The 19,927-nt window shown below is 41.3% G+C and overlaps 1 protein-coding gene across 3 annotated transcripts in view; it reads right to left on the reverse strand.

Annotated features, from left to right (window-relative positions):
• Window positions 1-10,196, reverse strand: part of USP42 (ubiquitin specific peptidase 42) — an 84,118-nt gene extending 73,922 nt beyond the window's left edge. For 2 of the 3 annotated variants that reach the window (XM_088451855.1, XM_088451856.1), the window contains exons 1-5: window positions 10,057-10,196; window positions 9,101-9,203; window positions 5,304-5,513; window positions 2,722-2,832; window positions 504-606 (exon numbers count right to left, since the gene is read on the reverse strand). In XM_088451855.1, coding sequence (XP_088307981.1) covers window positions 504-606; window positions 2,722-2,832; window positions 5,304-5,513; window positions 9,101-9,194 — 518 coding nt within the window. In that variant the 5' untranslated portion in view covers window positions 9,195-9,203; window positions 10,057-10,196. Of the gene's footprint in view, window positions 1-503; window positions 607-2,721; window positions 2,833-4,555; window positions 4,833-5,303; window positions 5,514-9,100; window positions 9,204-10,056 lie in introns of those variants that run through there. The other variant, XM_088451857.1, reaches the window with a different exon arrangement.
• Between the last annotated feature and the right edge of the window lie 9,731 nt (window positions 10,197-19,927).

Below are 19,927 nucleotides of genomic sequence, written 5' to 3' on the forward strand. Positions count from 1 at the left end.
TGACCATACTAGGGAATCCCAGCAGTAACCGCATGTTTGTCAGGAGATGAACCCACCGGGCTAAAGCACTGGAATATAACTGTAGGTAGCAGACTGGTGTTCCCTGGTTAGCCAGTCCTGTCCTGTCCTCTGCCTGCTGCCTTATATGATGCATTGCCAGGACCAAGGAGGAAGTAAGCCTGTGCTACAGAAATATAGAACACTACTAGATCTACCTGTGCTTAGAGACAGGGAAAAAGAGGAGCTGCAATATGTACCATCGGGGGAATTTTTTGTATACCTGTCTCTACGCAAGTTAGAGAGTAAACTATCCACTGTAACAGCTGCAATGGAGGAGTAAAGGGAAAAAGAAAAAAAGTTACCCAAAGTATGCTGCTCTTGAAACTAGTGACGTCACTGGATCAAGGATGCAATTACGTAATTTTACTAGTTAGAAGAATTACATTAGCGATATAACAGATAAAACCAAACATACACTGGGGTCAAAAGAAAATAAGACTCACCTTGGGAAAGCTTTAAGACAGCATTTTTGCATCTCGTCTACTGTATACCGAAGGAATTCATGAGCATCTTCTTGACTTCCATGGCGGAAATGTTTTGCAATGCCTAAAAAGTACAGGTAAAACCAGCTAGTCTTCCTCCATTAGCACAAATGACTGTCATTTTACTATACTATCGCACAGCTAAGCAAGCTGCACTGAATTTTATATTTATCCAATATACAGAGAATCCCTGCAGGTTTACAAAAATTACATTTCAAATAAGGATTTCCCCCAATACAGAGTAAATCTTGATAGTCAGAGCCTAGAGATTCAGGGAAGCGTAATCCTCATCTTTACTGTGCATTTATGAAGAGTCATTTATAAATGGACAGTAAATAGGACTGATGTTTTCTCAAGTGTACCATCATCAGTGTAATTTACTTTGTATGCTCCTAACATGGAGCTCAAAGCACTACTACATTAAATAGGGAAATGCGGAGGCATCCCATCTAGGACATCTACATAATGTTATACATATAAGCGAAGGCCGGTGGGGACATCAGATCAGGTCTCCTCTACCTTACTGTTGCCAACTGGATCTAATAGCAGCTGGCTTGCAAATTATGATTAGATGGCACAATTTACATTGGATCTAGAGAGAATGAGCGTAGGGGAGACCAAATGGACTCTCGTGGGGCTCCTGCAGGACACGCCTGGTTAAAGAAATACAGAAATTCCTATTGGGTTTCTCTGATCTAAATATAACACACATTTTTGAAGTACACATTTCATATTTGACATAAAAAGTAACCTAGCAAATGGTAAAATTATAATTTAATTGCAAATTGGAGTAAATTAATAAGCCTAATTTCATGAACATAACTTTTGGTAGAATGGGGGTGAAAGAGAGGGATAACGTACCAACCAATCAACTTCTGTCATTTTTCAAACCAGCCTGTAAAGCGACAGAAGCTGGATTGGTTGGCACTTGTCTCACTCCAAGGCTTGATACAGCTCCCCCAATGTTTATTAGTCCTCTTACTTTTACCTGTCTTTCCCCATATAAGGTACAAAATTATTATTCCATTGTGGTGCAAAAGAAAGGCTAAAAACTAAAAAAAATTGGGGCTGGACTACTGCCACTATTAGATTCAAACCATAGCGGACATTTATTAATATTCACAATTTTACAAACTACTGCAGGAAGCAGTTTTGCTCGTGATGCGGGTCATTCTCATCACTATGCTGTGCATTCATTGTGCTATCAAGTTAAGACGTGCTGTACTGGGATGTTTTTTTCCCCCCATGGAAAAATCCATGTCTGATCGCCTCCAGTTTGTAGCTTGAATATAAAAAAAATAAAATTCCTATACAAAATAAGAAAACCTAGAGAGGGTGAAGCACCCTACCTCTATCTGCCAGACAGACATCCATGGTACGCAGGAAACTCAAGAATACTTGCCTATGGCTATTTTACAGCAAACAATTAACTTTATTTCAGCCCATCTGTTCGATTAAACTGAGAAATTTAATACTTAAGCTGCATACACACACGATTTTTTGAACGATTATCGTTAAACGATATCGTTTGAAAAAATCATTCACTTTCTGAGTCAAACGATGAACGATTATCATTCATGCGCGTTCACGTTTGTAGTTCAGTCAGACTTGTCAACTCAACGATTTTCATTAAGGGAATATGCAAAAATCGTTTGTAGTTCAAAAAAAACGTTCATTACACTTTAAAAAATCTGACAGATAATCTGATAGAAAATTGTTCATAAAATCTTTGGTAACAAAATCGTTGTGTGTGTATGCAGCTTTAGGGCTGGATTCAATTAATCTCGGTAAATAACTGTACAAGGAAAAGTGCCAGTAACCTCAGACTTTTACACCCATAGCTATTCAATTAGAAGCCCTTTTCTTTGCGTGGTAAATCTGCAGCTAACGCACATTAACCCACAGATTCTGAGATAAATACCCAGAGCTATGGGTTAAGGCGTTTGCGGCATTGTCAATAAAGGCACTTTATTGTTTCTGTTCGAGCAGCCCTCAGGCTCGAACAGAAATCTGCATTCAGTGCAGGCAGCAGGCTACAATTGAATAGCCCTGGTCATTGCATTAGCCAATTATTATGGCTTCAACTAGTTCATCACAAATTAAATCTTTCGTGCAAAGAAACGACAGTAACAGTCAAGCTGTGAGCACTTTTTAGTGATGAAGAAGGAAAGCCACTTACGTCTCAAGTCATTGATAACACTAGTAGGCTTGATGACATTGCCAGAGTTAGCTAGAACCTGTGATATGTGAGATTGCATTACACACATCATGCAGAAATCTTGTTCACGACCTAAAAGGAAATAAAATAGAAATAAAAAAAATTCAAATTTATAACATAATGAACAAAATAACTGCCTTACATATAAATAGTCCTTTGGTTTACCAAATTCTTCAAACATTAACAAAAATAAATATTTCAACTATAAATACCTAATAGGTGTATGCATCCTGTGAGTCCCTCCAGCTGTTGTGGCAGGCAGGGCATGCTGGGGACTTGGGATTACCATAACAGCTGGAGAGCCACGCTGCCTTGGCTGTTCTCCCTAGCTGGCAACGTATAATGGGAGAAGTCACTAAAAAAGGCACAATGACTGACAACTACATAATAATAGAACAAAACAGGAAAAAAATATTTTTGCAACCATCTAAGGTTTGAGTGGGAGCGCTTTCGGTAGAATACCTTTTGTGTTTATGTGACTGGATGTTACAAGCCTACAGCGATAAGACCTGGTTTAAAAAGGTCAGGAAATAAAAACCATTAGGTGCAGCTTATCCACACTCACAAAAGCCAAGTGCATGAGCAACGTATACCCTGAGTAATAAAAGCAGGGCATGTTATGCAATTGTGGAGCCTTTATGTACACAAAATGCTAAACTAAGCCATATATGTTTAGAAGCTCTTCAAACAATTAATTTTGGCTATGTATGCTCGCAAAAAAAAATAAATACAATTCTCAATTTCCTTTTTTGGGGGGTTAGCAGCTACAAAATAATTGATCAACGTTTATTTGAAATGTATAAATAAGATTTTATAAAGAATGCTTTATGGGAAATGATCAATTACTATCTTGCTGTTGTTTTACCAAACAGCAGTCATTTGGCCACAGAGTATATGGAGGGTTAAGTCTTTGATAAAATAATAATAAAAACATAAAATTAATAGCTCTTATTAAATACAGGTTGAGTCTCCCATATCCAAATATTCCGAAATACGGAATATTTTTGGCATGACTGAGATAATGAAACCTTGGTTTTTGACAAACTTTGTCTAAGGCACAAATTATTAAAACTATTGTATAAAATCACCTTCAGGCTCTGTGTATAAGATGTATATGAAACATAAATTAATTTCATTTCTGTACACAAACTTTACTTGAGCCACAAAATTATTAAAAATATTGTATAAAATTACCTGCAGGCTGTGTGTATAAGGTGTATATAACACATAAATGTATTCTGTATGTATATTAGGGTCCCATTCCCAAGATATTTCATTATGATATGCAATTATTCCAAAATACAGAATATTCCATTATCCAAAATACCCCTGGTACCAAACATTTTGGATACGGGAGACTCAACCTGTATTTCTATCTGTACAAGTTCATTCTTAAGGTAAAAGACCAGAATTCAAGCACAAATGGACAGTTTAAAGGGATCAAGTGATCTAACCTCAAAAACAGTCACTGCAATGATTACAGTGGTACAATGTGGCCATTTTTTAAGCTAATCATGAATATATACTTGTTTTAAGAAAGGGATTTTGTTGGTAAATAAGCACAATAATAGACTGATATTTTAGTTGACTGTTCATTCAAATAATTATTAAATCTGAGAACTTTATTTTATAATCAGAGACATTGCTCTTGTTTGGGTGCTGATGGATTGGGTGTGGAGCATTTTTAACAATTTGGAGTGCCCCACCAGAAGAATGCTCAATATGGAAATAGACTTATAAAGAATTATTATTTGTGGCAGTTGTTGCTGGACATTCATGTGGAGAAAATATATACCTGCCCAAAATGGTGGCTGTATCATCCAAATCCTGGGCTGCTCCGTGAGTCCAGGACCAAAAAACTCCAATAATAGCTTGTAGGTGTTGAAGAGCAAGATAACGTGAGTGTTTGCTCTCCCGAGCCTTTGCTCACACTCCCCATTTAAGGAAGGACTTAAGTGTCGCAGCAGAGCAGGGCAAGTTTGCTGACACTGGCAAGGATTAGAGTGGACAAGTTTAGCAATAGGTTGCAATCTTGCTTGAAGCCAGTGCTGCTTAGCATCAAGAACTTACAGCTGGAAACATTAAAGGAAACGGGAGATCAGAGTAGAAATTGAATTGAAAAAAGAAAATCACTTTCCTCCAATTTCCCTCGCTGCAGGCTTTCAGTCAGGTAGAAGTATCCTGCTTCCCACTGAGGTCTATTTAAACAATGTTTATGTATTTATATAGGGCTAGTGAATGGGGTAAAAAAAAAAGTCTCAATTTCTGGTATGAGATGCCCCTGTAGGGCGCCATATGCAAAGATGCATTACTGAAGAACTTATTTCTTTATACGGATATTAAAAACTAAAAACAGGAGCAGGCAACGGACTGATCACCTGCTGTCATTGCACTTTAACTCTCATTGTGTTATTACACTGAACAACAAGCAGAGAGGACTTGCAGCAACAGCAGCCGGGGAGCAGGTTGTCCACCCCTGAACTACACTTGCTCAACCACTTAGGGAAAAAAAAAAAAAAAACTGTATAAAAAGCCATACTCACAAGTCTTGGAGTGCTCGCGTGTGAGCATGTAGTTAGCGAGAGGTGCAGTGTATGTTAAACACTGCAGAACAGAATTCACAAAGCAAGTATTGCCAAGGTTTTGGAGACCAGCTCCAACTTTTTGAACTCGTTGCCATTTCAACCTAAGTTCCTCCAGTGGAAAAAGGTCATTCTGCTGTGCATTTACTCCATCCTCAGATTCTGCCAATGCTGAAATATATAGAAGTGGAAAGATTAATGCAAATAAATACTATGACATACAAGGCAAATTGAGTTTTCCTTACCTATCACATAAGAATACAGATCCATGTTCCTGATTTGCAAAAGCACTTAAAAATTTCATTTAAAAAAAAAAAAGTGCTATTAGGTTGTTAGGTGAGCCAACAAAAGCAGACCTAAGGATCTCTAATATAGAATATTTACTTATATATTCATACATACACCAGGGAGGGAGAGAGGAGTGCATCAAAACGACTGCAAATTTAGGTGACAAAGGCATATTATATAGCTGTGTGAGGTCACTGGTACGTAGAAAAACAAGCTACATTATCAAGAATGCTTTAGCCTGTTAAATATGTGCCTCACCAGTCTATAGAGCTTTTGCTTACTGTATATTGTTTTTATACTATCTAAAAACACTTATCTTTTTAATTTTGAAACTAAATCAGGTTTCCTTTACTAAGGCACAAAAATATGAAAGCACAACTTTGTGAAATTTCACTAACATGCAGTACCCATTTCATTTTTGGTGATGTTATGCCATCCATTAAACAGCATGGGCATGCATCAAAACCAAAAAACAGACAAATAGCATGTAGCCACGTTATTAGACTTTTATTTTATTTTAAATCACAATCATTTTACACCACTGCAGGTGACTTGTTTTTCACAATTTGAACTTGATAAACAATAGTCTGTTAAGCAGTATTAGGAGGAGGTCTGTAATGAAGTTATAAAGTCCCATAAGGAGCTGGGGTTTGTTTATGGACACACAAAGTTTTGGCTGCTTCACACTTACATGAGGCCACACGAGCAACTAAGTCAAAAGGCAAATGCATAAAGGATTCTATAAGACAAAAGTTATACGTAAAATGTGGCAGTTACATTCACTATTAAAGTGGAACATCAATTATAAACAATTTTCAGCAGATCGATTGTAATAATAAAATGCCATGACATCTCCATTATGTATGTTTCTCCTATTAAGAACCGATTTCTACGTGAAAGAAGGTCTACTTATTGGGTACAACATAGAAACACAGAATTTGACGGCAGATAAGAACCACTTGGCTCATCTAGTCTGCCCCATTTTTAAACATATTGTTACCTCAACCCTTATTGATCCTTACTTCTTCTGAAGGGTATCCTTATGTCTATCCCATGCATTTTTAAATTGCTCTACTGTCTTAGCCTCTATCACCTCTGATGGGAGGCTATTCCACTTGTCCATACCCTTTCTGTGAAGTAATTTTTCCTCATATTTCCCCTGAACCTACCACCCCCCAATTTCAGAACATGTCCTCTTGTTCTAATACTTCTCTTTCTTTGAAGAATGTCTCCTTCCTTTACCTTGTTAAAACCATTTATATATTTGAACGTTTCTATCATGTCCCCCTTTCCCTTCTCTGCTCCAAACTATACATATTAAGATCTTTTTGTCTTTCCTTCTACGTTTTGTGGTGTAGACCTTGCACCATTTTAGTTGCCCTTCTTTGTACACTCTCTAATGTATTAATATCCTTCTGGAGATATGGCCTCCAGAACTGAACACAGTATTCGAGATGAGGACATACCAATGACCTATACAGTGGTATTATCACTTCTTTCTTTCTGCTACTGATTCCTTTCCCTATGCAACCAAGCATCTGACTTGCCTTCCTCATTGCTTTGTTACAAGGTTTGCTTGCCTTTAAGTCACCTGAAATAGTGACTCCTAGATCCCTTTCCTCTTCAGTAGTTTCCAGTATGGTGCCATTAATACTATATTTAGCCTTTGGATTTTTGAGACCCAAGTGAATGATCTTCCATTTTTGGCATTAAACTGTAGTTGCCACGTTCTTGACCATTCCTCTAGTCTACCTAGATCATCAATCATTTGTTTTACCCCTCCTGGTGTGTCTACCCTGTTGCATACCTTTGTGTCATCTGCAAAAAGGCATAGTTTCCCTTCAATACCATTTGCAATGTCAGAAATAAAGATATTAAAAAGCACTGGTCCAAGTACAGATCCCTGAGGTACTCCACTGGTAACATTTCCCTCTTGAGACTGCACTCCGTTTACTACAACTCTCTGTTTCCTATCCTGCAGCCATGATCTTATCCATTCAACTAGCTTTGTATCCAATCCCATGCTTTCCAGTTTATTTAACAGTCTGCAATGTGGAACAGTGTCAAAAGCCTTACTAAGGTCTAGATAAGCTATATCTAAGGCCCCCCCTTTATCTATTTCCTTAAGCTGGCCATACACGCTACAATTATCGGGGCGATCCACCAGATATCCGCGGATCGCCCCGATAATTGTAGCGTGTGGAGGGGGACGACCGAGGGTTAAATATTGCTCGGTCGGGCATGCCGGATTGTCCAGCATGCCCGTCCGGTGCGATATTTACCGGTAAACTGTTGGCCGCATCGGGCAGTGTATGCCCAGCCGCGGCCGACATTTCCTGTGTTCCTTCCCATGGAAAAAACAGGGAAATATCTCCTACCCCCGGGGGCGGAGCGCAGATGTAGGCTAATACACTGAGAGAAATCTCACAGTGTATGCCACGGACATCTGCGGCTGGCAAGCTGCCAGATGAAATGTCTGTCGGTCTGATAGACATTTTATCTGGTCGTGTATGCCCAGCTTTAGTCAACCAGTCAAAAAAAGTCAATAAGATTTGTTTGACATGATCTCCACCCAGTAAATCTATGCTGTTTGGGATCCTGCAAATTGCTGGATTTGGGATAATCTATACAATTCTCAGAACTTTAGTTTTTATTATGAAAACAAATCCCTACATTTTGTAAAAGCATGACAAATTCTCCATAAACTATTTGTGCGCTCATAACTCAGTGTTGGGCTGCTGTAAACCAATCCTTCAAATTGACTGGTGAGTCTATAACAAATCTTAGCAAAGCAGTAGCAAGATTTGGCAAACAGGTATCAAGGCTCAATTTTACATAGTAAACATAAAATGGGAATTACACTGAATTGTTATTTTTGTCCTAAATAATTGCAGCACTCGGTGTAATAAAAGGTCAAAGGAATGGTGACCACTGATTAATTCTAACTTCTACATGCAAGCTTACAGTCTAGCCGGGGCAACACTAGCTTCTCGTCCAAGAGACAGTCTAGCCAGGGCGACACCAGCATCTCGTCCAAGAGACAGTCTAGCCGGGGCGACACCAGCTTCTCGTCCAAGAGACAGTCTAGCCGGGGAGACACTAGCTTCTCGTCCAAGAGACAGTCTAGCTGGGGAGACACTAGCTTCTCGTCCAAGGGACATCCTAGCCGGGGCGACACTAGCTTCTCGTCCAAGAGACATCCTAGCCGGGGCGACACTAGCTTCTCGTCCAAGAGACATCCTAGCCGGGGTGATACTAGCTTCTCGTCCAAGAGACAGTCTAGCTAGGGGGACGCTACCTCTCGTCCAAGAGACAGTCTAGCTAGGGGGATGCTAGCCTCTCATCCAAGCAACATTCTAAATTGGGCAACACTAGCCTCTGGTCCAAGAAACAAGTCTAGCTACGGCAAGAATAGCTTCCAGTCCAAGAAAATCTAGCTAAGTCTTCTATTACTTTCCTATGTGCCGAACCTGTGTCTAGGTTTCCAGAAGAAGGTGCCATCGGCTTGCACAATTGGTTTGGACACGCAGAGGTCCCTGGAGATACTTCATGAATTATGGTCATGGCGTGACACTGCAGAAATAACACAAAAGAAAATACAAATTAACATCAATAATACAGACATAAGAACAAAGTTCAAATTGCATAACAAATAACATTTCAAAATATTTTAAATGTCCGTATCATTCGCTATATTACTGCATAATTGGGAAAATTATTAATTTAATTTAGACTGTTGCTCATTTAGGGGATCCCTCGTCTGTGGCACATTGGCTTGTGGATTATAACAGCCCACAGAAATCACCGGCAATGTTATGGGACATGAAGACTGGCTAACAACATGGAGTTTGGCACACAGAGTCCACAGATGGGAGGCCGTGGAAGTCATGAAGATATTGGTACTTTGTCATGCATCTTAAAACCCATAATAGAGAGTTACAATGTTATGGACAATAAGGGGTCAGTCAGCCCTCAATTGCAAACAATTAAATGCACAGAATCATTAATTCAAATGTGCTTAGTGAACAGGACATTTACAGGCATGTTTACACCACAGAAGCAGACGAGCCAATTAACAATTGCTCAAAGAAAAACAAAGATGTGACTCAGATAACATGAATGTGCTCCCTTCACTGCTTTAAAATATAATATATATATATATATATATATATATATATATATATACACATACACACACAGAGACAGGCCCCAGCCCCCCCATGCTGCTCTCCGGAACACAAACACAGGCAGCCTGTCATGCCGGGAAAGCAGTCAGGGCAGCATGGGTGCCAGGGAACCAATAAAAGCAGCAGGGCCTAAGTAACCGGCACAGACCCGAACATGAGGGCAGCCTCCTTCAGTGATCCAGCCCATCACTCCCATCCCCGGCAGCCCAGCCCCCCTAACAACCTCTGCCCCCCGCTACCTTATCTCGTTGAATAGGATTAAATTCGCCAGAACCCCCCGGCCGGCTCTGCAGCCCATCCTCTCATTTCATTGCCGGGGAAGGCGGCAGAACAACGACGTCCTTAGACCACCACCTACATCCGAGTAACCACGGAAACGGGGCGGACAATCGCAAGTGGGCGGGGCCTGAGCGCACACGTAGAACGTAAAATTAGTGTAGCATCAGGCACCGTCACGGAGTCCTCCCAGTGTACAGAGGGCGCTGTAGGGGCGTGGCCTTGCGGCACAACCCCCTTTTTCATCACTTTGGGGATGCGCTCAGCTGCCCCCACGCTCTCCGACTCCTTCCCGCACTGTTAAGCTACGCTGCGCATGCGCACGGCATTCTAGTCACTCAGTTCAGCGCTTTCAGTAATCACCGGCTCACCGTCACTGGTGACGTCATCAGCGTAAGGGGAGCACTGTGTATAACATATGTGGTAACATCAGTCACCATCACTGAGTCCTCCTAGTGCGCACAGGACGAATGTTATGTATAACGCAGTGATACTGTATTAGTGACCGTCCCTAGATCCTCCTAGTGCACAGGGGGAATTCTGTGTATAAATGTAGTGTTACGTACCAGTCACCGTCACTCCTAGTGTACAGGTGGCACTTAGAGTATCCTGTGTTACTGTATCCGTCATCACTAACTCCTCCTAGTCTACAGGTGAAGCAACAATGTTATTATCAGCCATAGCCATCATACACATACCTGTAGATGTAATCATATTAACAGCCATCCCATCTCTTTCCAAATAATGGGGCTGGTGCAGAGTTGAACGCAAGGCGGCCATAACTGCCTAGCATTGAATTAAATGTGTATATTTGCTTCTATGGAGTTGTACATGTGTCTGCGGCTGGACCACCCAAATTTTACACTATCTGTCCTCATCAGGCAGCACTGGCACCAGCCCTATCCCTGCACTAATAGATCCATCTGAATATAATACGAGTCTTACCGTAAAACCTCTTCCTTAGAGTCCATCTGGGGGATGCCATTATCTCTGGGTTATGTATAGTGAGCTGTCGAGTTTGGCACTAACTAATTAAGACTGGCTCTCACCCCCTATGTAGCCTCTCCCTTCTACTAGAACCTCAGTCTATGTTTAACAAAGTCGGAGAAGGACTCACGGAAGAACTGAGAAAACCAACAGGTAACTAGTATGAAACCAAACAAGGGAGGAATCCCAGCATCCCCCATATGGACTCCAAGGAAGAGATTTTAAGGTGAGTAAAAATCGTATTTCCTTTATCATCCATTTGGGGGATTCCATTACCTCTGGGATCTACCAAATCAAGCCAATATAAGTGGGGGAGCGTCTGAACCAGCCACTCAAATAATTTTTCGTCCGACACTGGTGTTCCTCGCTCCAAATGTATGGCAGTGGTAACATTTTGTGAAAAGTTTGTACGGATGACCAGGTGGCTGTTCTGCACAGCTGCTCTACCGCGGCACCATACCGCACAGCCCAAGAAGTCCCGACAGCATAAGTCAAGTGGTCCCAAATTGAAGCCAGAATCATCACATTTGAAGACAAATATGCCTGCCGGATGGCAGAAGAGACCCATCAAGTGATGAATGCTTTCGAGGCTGCCCAGACTCTTTTTGGTGCAATCAACACCAAGAAAGAATCCGTACGCCTCAAAGATGCAGTGTACTCCAAGTAAATGTATTGCGCATGTACCACATCCAACAGTGCTAAGGGAGACGCTTCACTAATCTTTCTTTCGGGAAAGAGGAAGGTTTAGTTCGTAACACCACTCTGTCCTCATGAAAAATGCAAAGCGGAGATTTACAAGAAGGAGCCGCTAACACAGATACTCTTCTGGCCGAGGCAATGGCCAAAAGAAAAATAACCTTCAAAGTGAGGTATCGCAATTCTACAGATTTCTAAGGCTCAAAATGTGCCTTTTGAAGTGCCTCCAAAACTAAATACAAGTCCCAAGGAGGAACCAGCGGGACATAAGGAGGCTGAAATCAAAGAACCCCCTGCAATAACTTCAGGAATGGTGGTCAATTTCGTTTGAAAGAAGATCGACAGGGCCAAAATTTGTCCCTTAAGAGAGGACAATCTAAAGCTGGGCATCCACTATACAATTATCTGTCAGATATCTGTCCAATCTGGCTGGTTGGAATGAAAGCCTGGTAATGTATGGGAGCAAATGACAATCGATCATATGGTTTTAAACACTTACATACAAAAAAAATTGTTCAAATTGGTTACATTTGTGTGTTTTAACCAATTTGTCTGAACAACCATTTTTGGCTATTTTCCAGTGTTTGTGAGCAAATGGACGATTGTCATTTGCTCCCATACATTACCAGGTTTTCATTCCAACCAGCCAGATTGGACAGATATCTGACAGAAAATTGTATAGTGGATGCCCAGCTTTAACCAACCCATCTTGCAGAAAAGACGAGACACTTGGAACCTTTCAGGTTTAAACTTGTGTCGTTCACACCAAGAAATATATATCTTCCATATCTGATGATAAATCTGGGAAGTAACTGGTTTGCAAACTTGTATCATGGTTTTTACAACAGATTCTTAAAATCCTTTGGTCCTCAAGATGTTGGATTCAAGAACCATGCTGTCAAAGCCAAGCGAGGCAAATCGGGGTGACGGCATGGACCCAGAAGCAACAGATCTGGATGCAGGGGCAGACGATACGGGATGTCCGTCAACATGTTCCAAAGAATTGCGTACCAATGACGGTGCAGCCAGCCTGGAGCCACCAGAATATGAAAGAAAAAATTACTGGATATGAAAATGGCGCTGGATATCACATATTGAGTTCATGAACAAACAAATATTCATATTATAAAAAATATAATACTTATACTCTGTCTGTGGATATCTCCTAAGGTGCAGCGATCAGTATATGCCCTTGGATCACACCAACATTCTCCAGGTTAAGTATACAGGAAAAACAACAAGAAAAAAAAAAAAAAAAAAACAATCTTAGCGGCTGTGTGAAATCAAGAAAAACTTTTTGTCTATACTCTAGTGACGTTTTGTTAGTCTGTAAAAAATTACGTACCCCAACTTACATAATCGTAAGTAAGGATACACTTAAAAATATCCCACAAAAAAAAGAATATATAGCCTCGGCGCTTTAAAATAAGATACAAATAATACAAAATATATAGATTAATTAGTAATAAATAATGATATAAAAAATATTGCTAACTCTAGTTGGTAATATTTCCTTTAGCTGCAGTATTTAATGGATGCTAACCAATTTCAAACAGAAAAATAAAGAGGTTTTACTGCGCTTAAAAATTACCCAATTACAATGATAATCAACTAAACATCAAAAGTAAGTGCCAGTTTAGTATAATAAAAAAATAATAAATTAAAAAACAGAAATGTTTTAATGAAAAATAGTATATATCATATTAATTACATACAGATGCAACACAATATCACATTTGACAGTAGAGAAATTTCTCATTTAAAGCGCATGTGAACTCATGAACAATTATAAAATAGCAAAAAGTTTCTTAGTTTAATAAAGTGCACACCCCTCACCCACACCCCTCTGAAGAAATCCTAATGGAAGAAACGCGTTAGGGACTGCTAATTCTTCCACCTCATTTATGCTCATTGCTCCGGTGAACCACCAGCAGCTCTGCTAACCTCCGCATTGTTCGTGACCGCCGCAGCGATCACCTGTGTAGCCGATCAGCCCACCAGCATACAGCGCAGCCGCTGACTCTGGAGACTTAGTCGGGAGAGACCTCAGCTCTTGCATCTCTGAGAGACGGGACGTCCGGGTGCAGTAGCCACTACAATCCCTATTGGAGATCACACCTCTAAGCAGGAGATCACCCAGGTAAGAGACGGCGCATAGCTACACTTTGCTGAGTCCCCTGTTACTGCATTGTCTCCTACACCTGCAAGGCTACGCTTATGGATAAAAGGACTAACAACTAAACATTGAGTTGTATTGACGGCTTTGTCTCATGCCAAGTGGGAGAAATAGCTAAGTGGCGGACTTTATGATAGAAGCTGCTAAAAATATATACGATAACTACAAGTGGTATCACCTTATAAGGAAACTTGCTACATCTTAATTTAAAACCAACTACATTATTGGATACAAATCAATATAACAACATCTTGAATAGTTGGACCTATCAGTTTATTTTTTTGTTGTTACAGCAATGAAGCCTTATTGAGGGAAAATGACAACAACATATTTTTCATATTAACATTGTTTTATTGTGTTTTTTACCAGCCGGCCGCGCATACACTTAAAAATACCCTTATTTCTTCCCACATGTAAATTAGACCCACTGGTCACTGTGTATTCCTGATGGTAAATTTGAGTGCTCAAAACACAGATGAGTACCGTCAGGGCCGGCTCCAGGGGTCGGAGCACCCTGTGTTGGCCCCCTCCAGTGTGCCCTATCTTCACGCGCGGGCGAAAATGGGGGTGTCACCTAATTACCATAGACCACACCCCCTACATGACATTAGGAGGAGTGTCCGCCTCCAAATAACGTGAGCTGGGGGAGCCTCACTAGCAGGGTTCCCCCAGCCCTCTCCCATCACTGAATGGATGCCACGCGCATGCGCGCAGCATCCATTCAGAGTCTCCGGGGTCCGGCACCGCCACATGGCTGCGGCAGTGGGGGGTCCCCAAACTCCCGATTTAACTACCAGTGGGCCACTTCGGCCCACGGGTGGAACAGCGGGACAGTAATGTCCCACTGAAATCAGGATGTTGGTGAGGGTTGTGTCCTCTATGGGTGGTGACCGCTCAGGTCGAACACTCCTAGAGCCGGCCCTGAGTACTGTCACTCACGTATCAAATGGCATTCCTCAACTTGTAAGGGTTTCTTTAAATTTCTCTTAATAGAGGGTCTTTCCATCCATCCATTCATAACTCCCCAAGCATAATGTTCATAAAAATATGAGGGAGATGGACGCGTGTAAAATTACACTAAAAATGTATTTACACACACAAAAATGACCACAACCTGTAAACAACAGAGTCCATACATCCACCCTCTCCATGGAGCCACCAGAATGACCGGCCGTGCCACTGATCAAATCTGCTGAAGTACCCTTGGTAACATTACCAGTGGAGGAAAGATGTATCCCAGCCGGAAAACCAAAAGGTGCTGTTCATGGCATCCACCATGGATGCCAGAGGATCCAGGGACCAAGATCTGTACCTTGGAAGTTTCCTGTTGAGACGGGAAGCCATTAGATCTATGTCTGGAGACCCCCATCTGGCAACTATTTCCTGGTGCAATTCCAATTCCCCTGGATGCACACTGTGGCGATTTAAGTAGTCCGCCTGCCAGTTATCCACCCCTGGAATGTAAACTGCTGAAACCCAACTTTCTGCTCAATGAAGGATGTGAAAAACCTCCCTCATTGCTTGCCAGTTGCGTGTGCCACCCTGCATGTTTATATAGGCAACTGCTGTGGCATTGTCTGATTGGATTCGCGCTGGTAGGCTTCTTAGATGGGATTGAGCCTGAACCAATGCACACCGAATCGCCCTTAATTCCAGTATATTGCTGGAAAGCGAAGCTTCCGACACAGACCAAAGACCCTGTTGGTGCATGTCTAGAACCACAGCCCCCCAGCCTGTTAGGCTGGCATCTGTGGTGACAATGATCCAATTCATTACTGACAAGTGGCAACCCCTGTTCAGAATTGCATCCTGCAGCCACCGTAGGAGTGACTGACTGGTCTGCAGAGATAATCTGAACATCTGCCTGCTTAATTGAGGGTCTGACTTTACCCGTTGATGAAGCAATTGGTTTTGCAGTGGTTGGGCACAGAATCTGGTGAAAGGAATGGCTTTGAACAAAGCCACAATTTTTCCCAGTAACTGCATAGCCCTGACGACTGAGATATGAGGCATCTGTAAAATGATCCTAATTTTGGATTGAAGATCCAAAATCTTTGCCTGTGGAAGAAACACTCTGTGACACTGGGTGTCGAAGAGAAGACTCAAAAATACCATCCTCTGAGATGGAATTAAATTTGATTTGGGAAAATTCATGATCCAGCCGAATCTCTAGAGCATGCCTATGGTAATCTGAAGATGTTGTTGCAATAGAGCTATTAAAGGCGCCCTTAGCAACAAATCGTCCAGATAAGCCAACACATTGCACCACACACTTCTGAGTAGGGAGATCTTGTGTGACATAACCTTTGTAAAGACTCTGGGAGCGGTGGACAAACTGAATGGCAGAGCCTGGAACTGAGAATGCAGGTGCCCCACTGCAAAACGCAGAAGTTGATAACCCCTCCATATAGGAATATGGAGGTAGGCATCCTTGATATCTATGGAGGCCAGAACTTCCCCTTCCACCATGGAACAAATGACTGACTTTACCGACTCCATCTTGAATTTTTACAACACTACCAGAAAATACTGGAGTAAAAGCCCAGGCCTTGCTGTAGTACTGGAACTGGACTAATTACTCGGGAATTGGATAGCGCAGAAATTGCCTGTATGAGAGCCACCTTTCTGCATCCATCCACAGGGAGAGGAGTGGAAAAAAATATTTCTGGAACAGGACCCTCCAAATCTAAAATGTAACCTCCACTTATCTAAAAATTCTGGCTGGATTGAATCCAAGTTTCCCAGAATCTGAGTAAGCGGCCTCCCACCAGACGTCAGGTCCCAGTCCCGTGATAGTCATGTGTATTGACCTGCTGACTTAGCAGCAGTGCGACGGGTGCCGGGGACACCACACCCCCTGAAGACACCTCTACAGGAACCCCTAGACATACCCCAGAAGGCCTGCCTTGTGACCGAAACCTAGGAGGTTTTGGTGCTGATACGGGAAGGTACGGACTTTTACCTCCCGTGACCTGAGAAATAATTGTAATTAATTCTGGACCCAAAAAAAAAACCTCTTTCAAAAGGCAGTGCCTCTAAAGCATGCTTGGACTCTATATCTAACAATAAGAGTAGTCCACAAGCGCTGCGAGATTTGATGTATATGTCTTGACAAAGGTGCCCTGTATACTTCAAAGAAAATTGAACAACAACAAGGGTATTATATTCTTATATTAACAGTGTACACCTCTTCTTCACTATAGTGAAAGGAACCTCCGGACTCACCTCAACAAAGTGAGATGCATTCCCAAAAAGGTTTCTTTCATTCCCCTTATTCTTCTTTCACAGGTGATAAGGCTTTCACACTCTTAGAAATAACACTCTCTTGGGGTATATACCCCTACATGCATCAAAAGGTTTATTTGTCCTGCAGACAGTCACACCTCTTTGATTATTACTTCTTTGAACAAACCTAGATTGAAAGGTAAAATTCCGGAGACTCCAAAAAGTTCATAAAATTTTATTTTCACAAAGAAAAACTTCCACAGATATCTGTAGTCCACTGAAAACCAGCTATATATATAAAAATACAAAATAGTAGCCCGTGTGGACCTATTATGGTTTGTTCCACTCTATTCCTTAAGGCTCAAAAGATGGGAAAAAAAAAAAAAATCCCTCCTCTCACCGTACTGTTCCTGGGAATTCAGTCAGGGTGGAAGGCATTCAAGATGGTAAAAGAAAAAATGGAGCCTAAGTGATCATCAATAGAAGTGATGTTAAACCCACAGGTGTCCTCACAACACCAACGGGTTTTGGTATGCTTTCCCTCCTCAGGGTGGCCTACCATCTTGAATGCCTTCCGCCCTTACTGAATTCCCGGGAACAGTACGGTGAGAGGAGGGATATTTTTTCATTTTTTTCCATCTTTTGAGCCTTCATGAATAAGAGTGGAACAAACCAAAATAGGTCCACAGGGGCTACTATTTTGTATCATTTTGTATTTTTATATTATATAGTTTTAAGTGGACTACAGATATCTATGGAAGTTTTTCTATGTGAAAATAAATTTTTATGAGCCTTTTGGAGACTCCAGAATTTTACCTTCATTCTTGGATGGTTCAAATAAGTAATAATCAAAGAGGTGTGACTGCAGGACAAATAAACCTTTTATGCATATAGGGGTATATACCCCAGGTGAGTGTTATTTCTAAGTGTGAAAGCCTTAGCACCTGTGAAGGAAGAATAAGGGGAATGAAAGAAACCTTTTTGGGGATGCATCTCACATTGTTGAGGCGAGTCCGAAGGTTCCTTTCACTATAGTGAAGAAGTGGTGTACACTGTTGGAGAATATAATACCATTGTTGTTCTTCAATTTTCTTTGAAGTATACAGGACACCTTTGTCAAGACATCTACATCAAATCTAGCAGAACTTGTGGACTACTCTTGTTGTTAGATATATATGCTGTTCAATTATTGGTGCTCTTGTGAGTGGGGACTGAGCTGCAACTACAGGGTGCAAGTTACTCCATCTGTTATATATGCTTGGACTCTGTCTTCCTTCCATGTTTTAAGCCATAGAGAACATCTGGCAGAAAAAGGCCAAAGCAGAAATATGAGACTGTACGTGAATAGTATCTATTAAAGCATCACCTATATAGGTCAGAGCCTCCAAAATTTGATCAGCTTCAGATAAATCCTCTGATTGAAACCCTGCAATCATCTGAGTCATCCAGGAATGAATAGTCTTTATCACCTAGGCGCTGGCCAGAACAGGCCGCAGCGAGACTTCTGACAAAGTGAATATAGACTTAAGTACAGCCTCATTCTTCCTATCCATAGGATCCTTAAGTGTTACAGACTGTGTTGTGAGGATAACCGTATTCCCGACCAGCCTAGCAATAAGAGAAGCCACCGTGGGTGGAATTTCCCAAAGCTTGGTATCCTCTTCCGAAAAAGGATAAAGATACTTAATTTTCTTTGGAATATGAAATGTGGAATCAGGTTTTAACCAGGCTTCTTTTAATATTTCTCCGAAATGCAAAAATTCTGGGAAAACAGATGTTTCTTCTTACGTTTAAAGAAACTGAACTAGTCACTGGAATAGCTGTTTCTTGTAGATGTAAAATCTCCCGGGCTGTATCTACAAGCATAGACACCCCAGAATAAGAATGGGAGTCATCCTCCCAGTTTGAGGTGTCTTCCCAGTCATTATCCAATTCCCCTTCCTGGGAAGAGGCGGCTGAAGCCTCATCTCCAGGAAAATACCCTGAGGACTGGCCTGAACGTCTCTTAGTGGCTGTGGCCCCTGCTGACGTTACCATTTTATTTAGGGATGTTGCTATCTCAGCGAGACATCGTCCCATATCCTGGGCCCATCTGGGCTCTACCGAGGGATTAGACAAACTAGGAGTTTGAGCACAGGGTAACATAATTTGCTAGAGAGTGAAGTAATTCACCTATGGCATCAACCATAGACCTAGCCCAATCAGGCATCACCGACTGTTCAGCCGAACTTCCCGGTAATGAATCTCCCTGTGAACAACCAGCACAGAACAACCCTGGGTCCGTACAACCTTTTAGCAACTTTTTAACACATTTTGTATAAGTATAAAAAAGTGACTGATCCCTGTTTTTTTTGAAACCCTAATCTGGCTTCTCCATACTGAGAGAGCAAAACAACTCTAACCAATACAGATAGCTACCTAAATTCCTCTGAAAAAAGTGTGGAACTGTTTGAATAGAAAAAAAAACAAAGCAGGTTTTTTTTTTTATCAAGAATAACAAGCACTGCTTCTGAAATTACAGCAAAAGAGGGGAGGCTTAATAAGACTTATGGGGGGCATCCACTAGACGATTTTATCCCTGTCCAACCTCTTAACGATTTTCCCTTGAAGTTTCCCTTGAAATATGATCTTCCACTCTGAACAATTTGCAAAGGATTGCAAAAGATTTGCAAAGGATTTGCAAAAGATCTGCAAACGATTTGCAAAAGATCTAACAATAAACTATGTTGTTTTAATCTGTAATTGAGAGC

Source organism: Taudactylus pleione, unplaced genomic scaffold, assembly GCF_031769625.1.
Source record: "Taudactylus pleione unplaced genomic scaffold, aTauple2 ptg000032l, whole genome shotgun sequence".
NCBI lineage: Eukaryota > Metazoa > Chordata > Amphibia > Anura > Myobatrachidae > Taudactylus > Taudactylus pleione.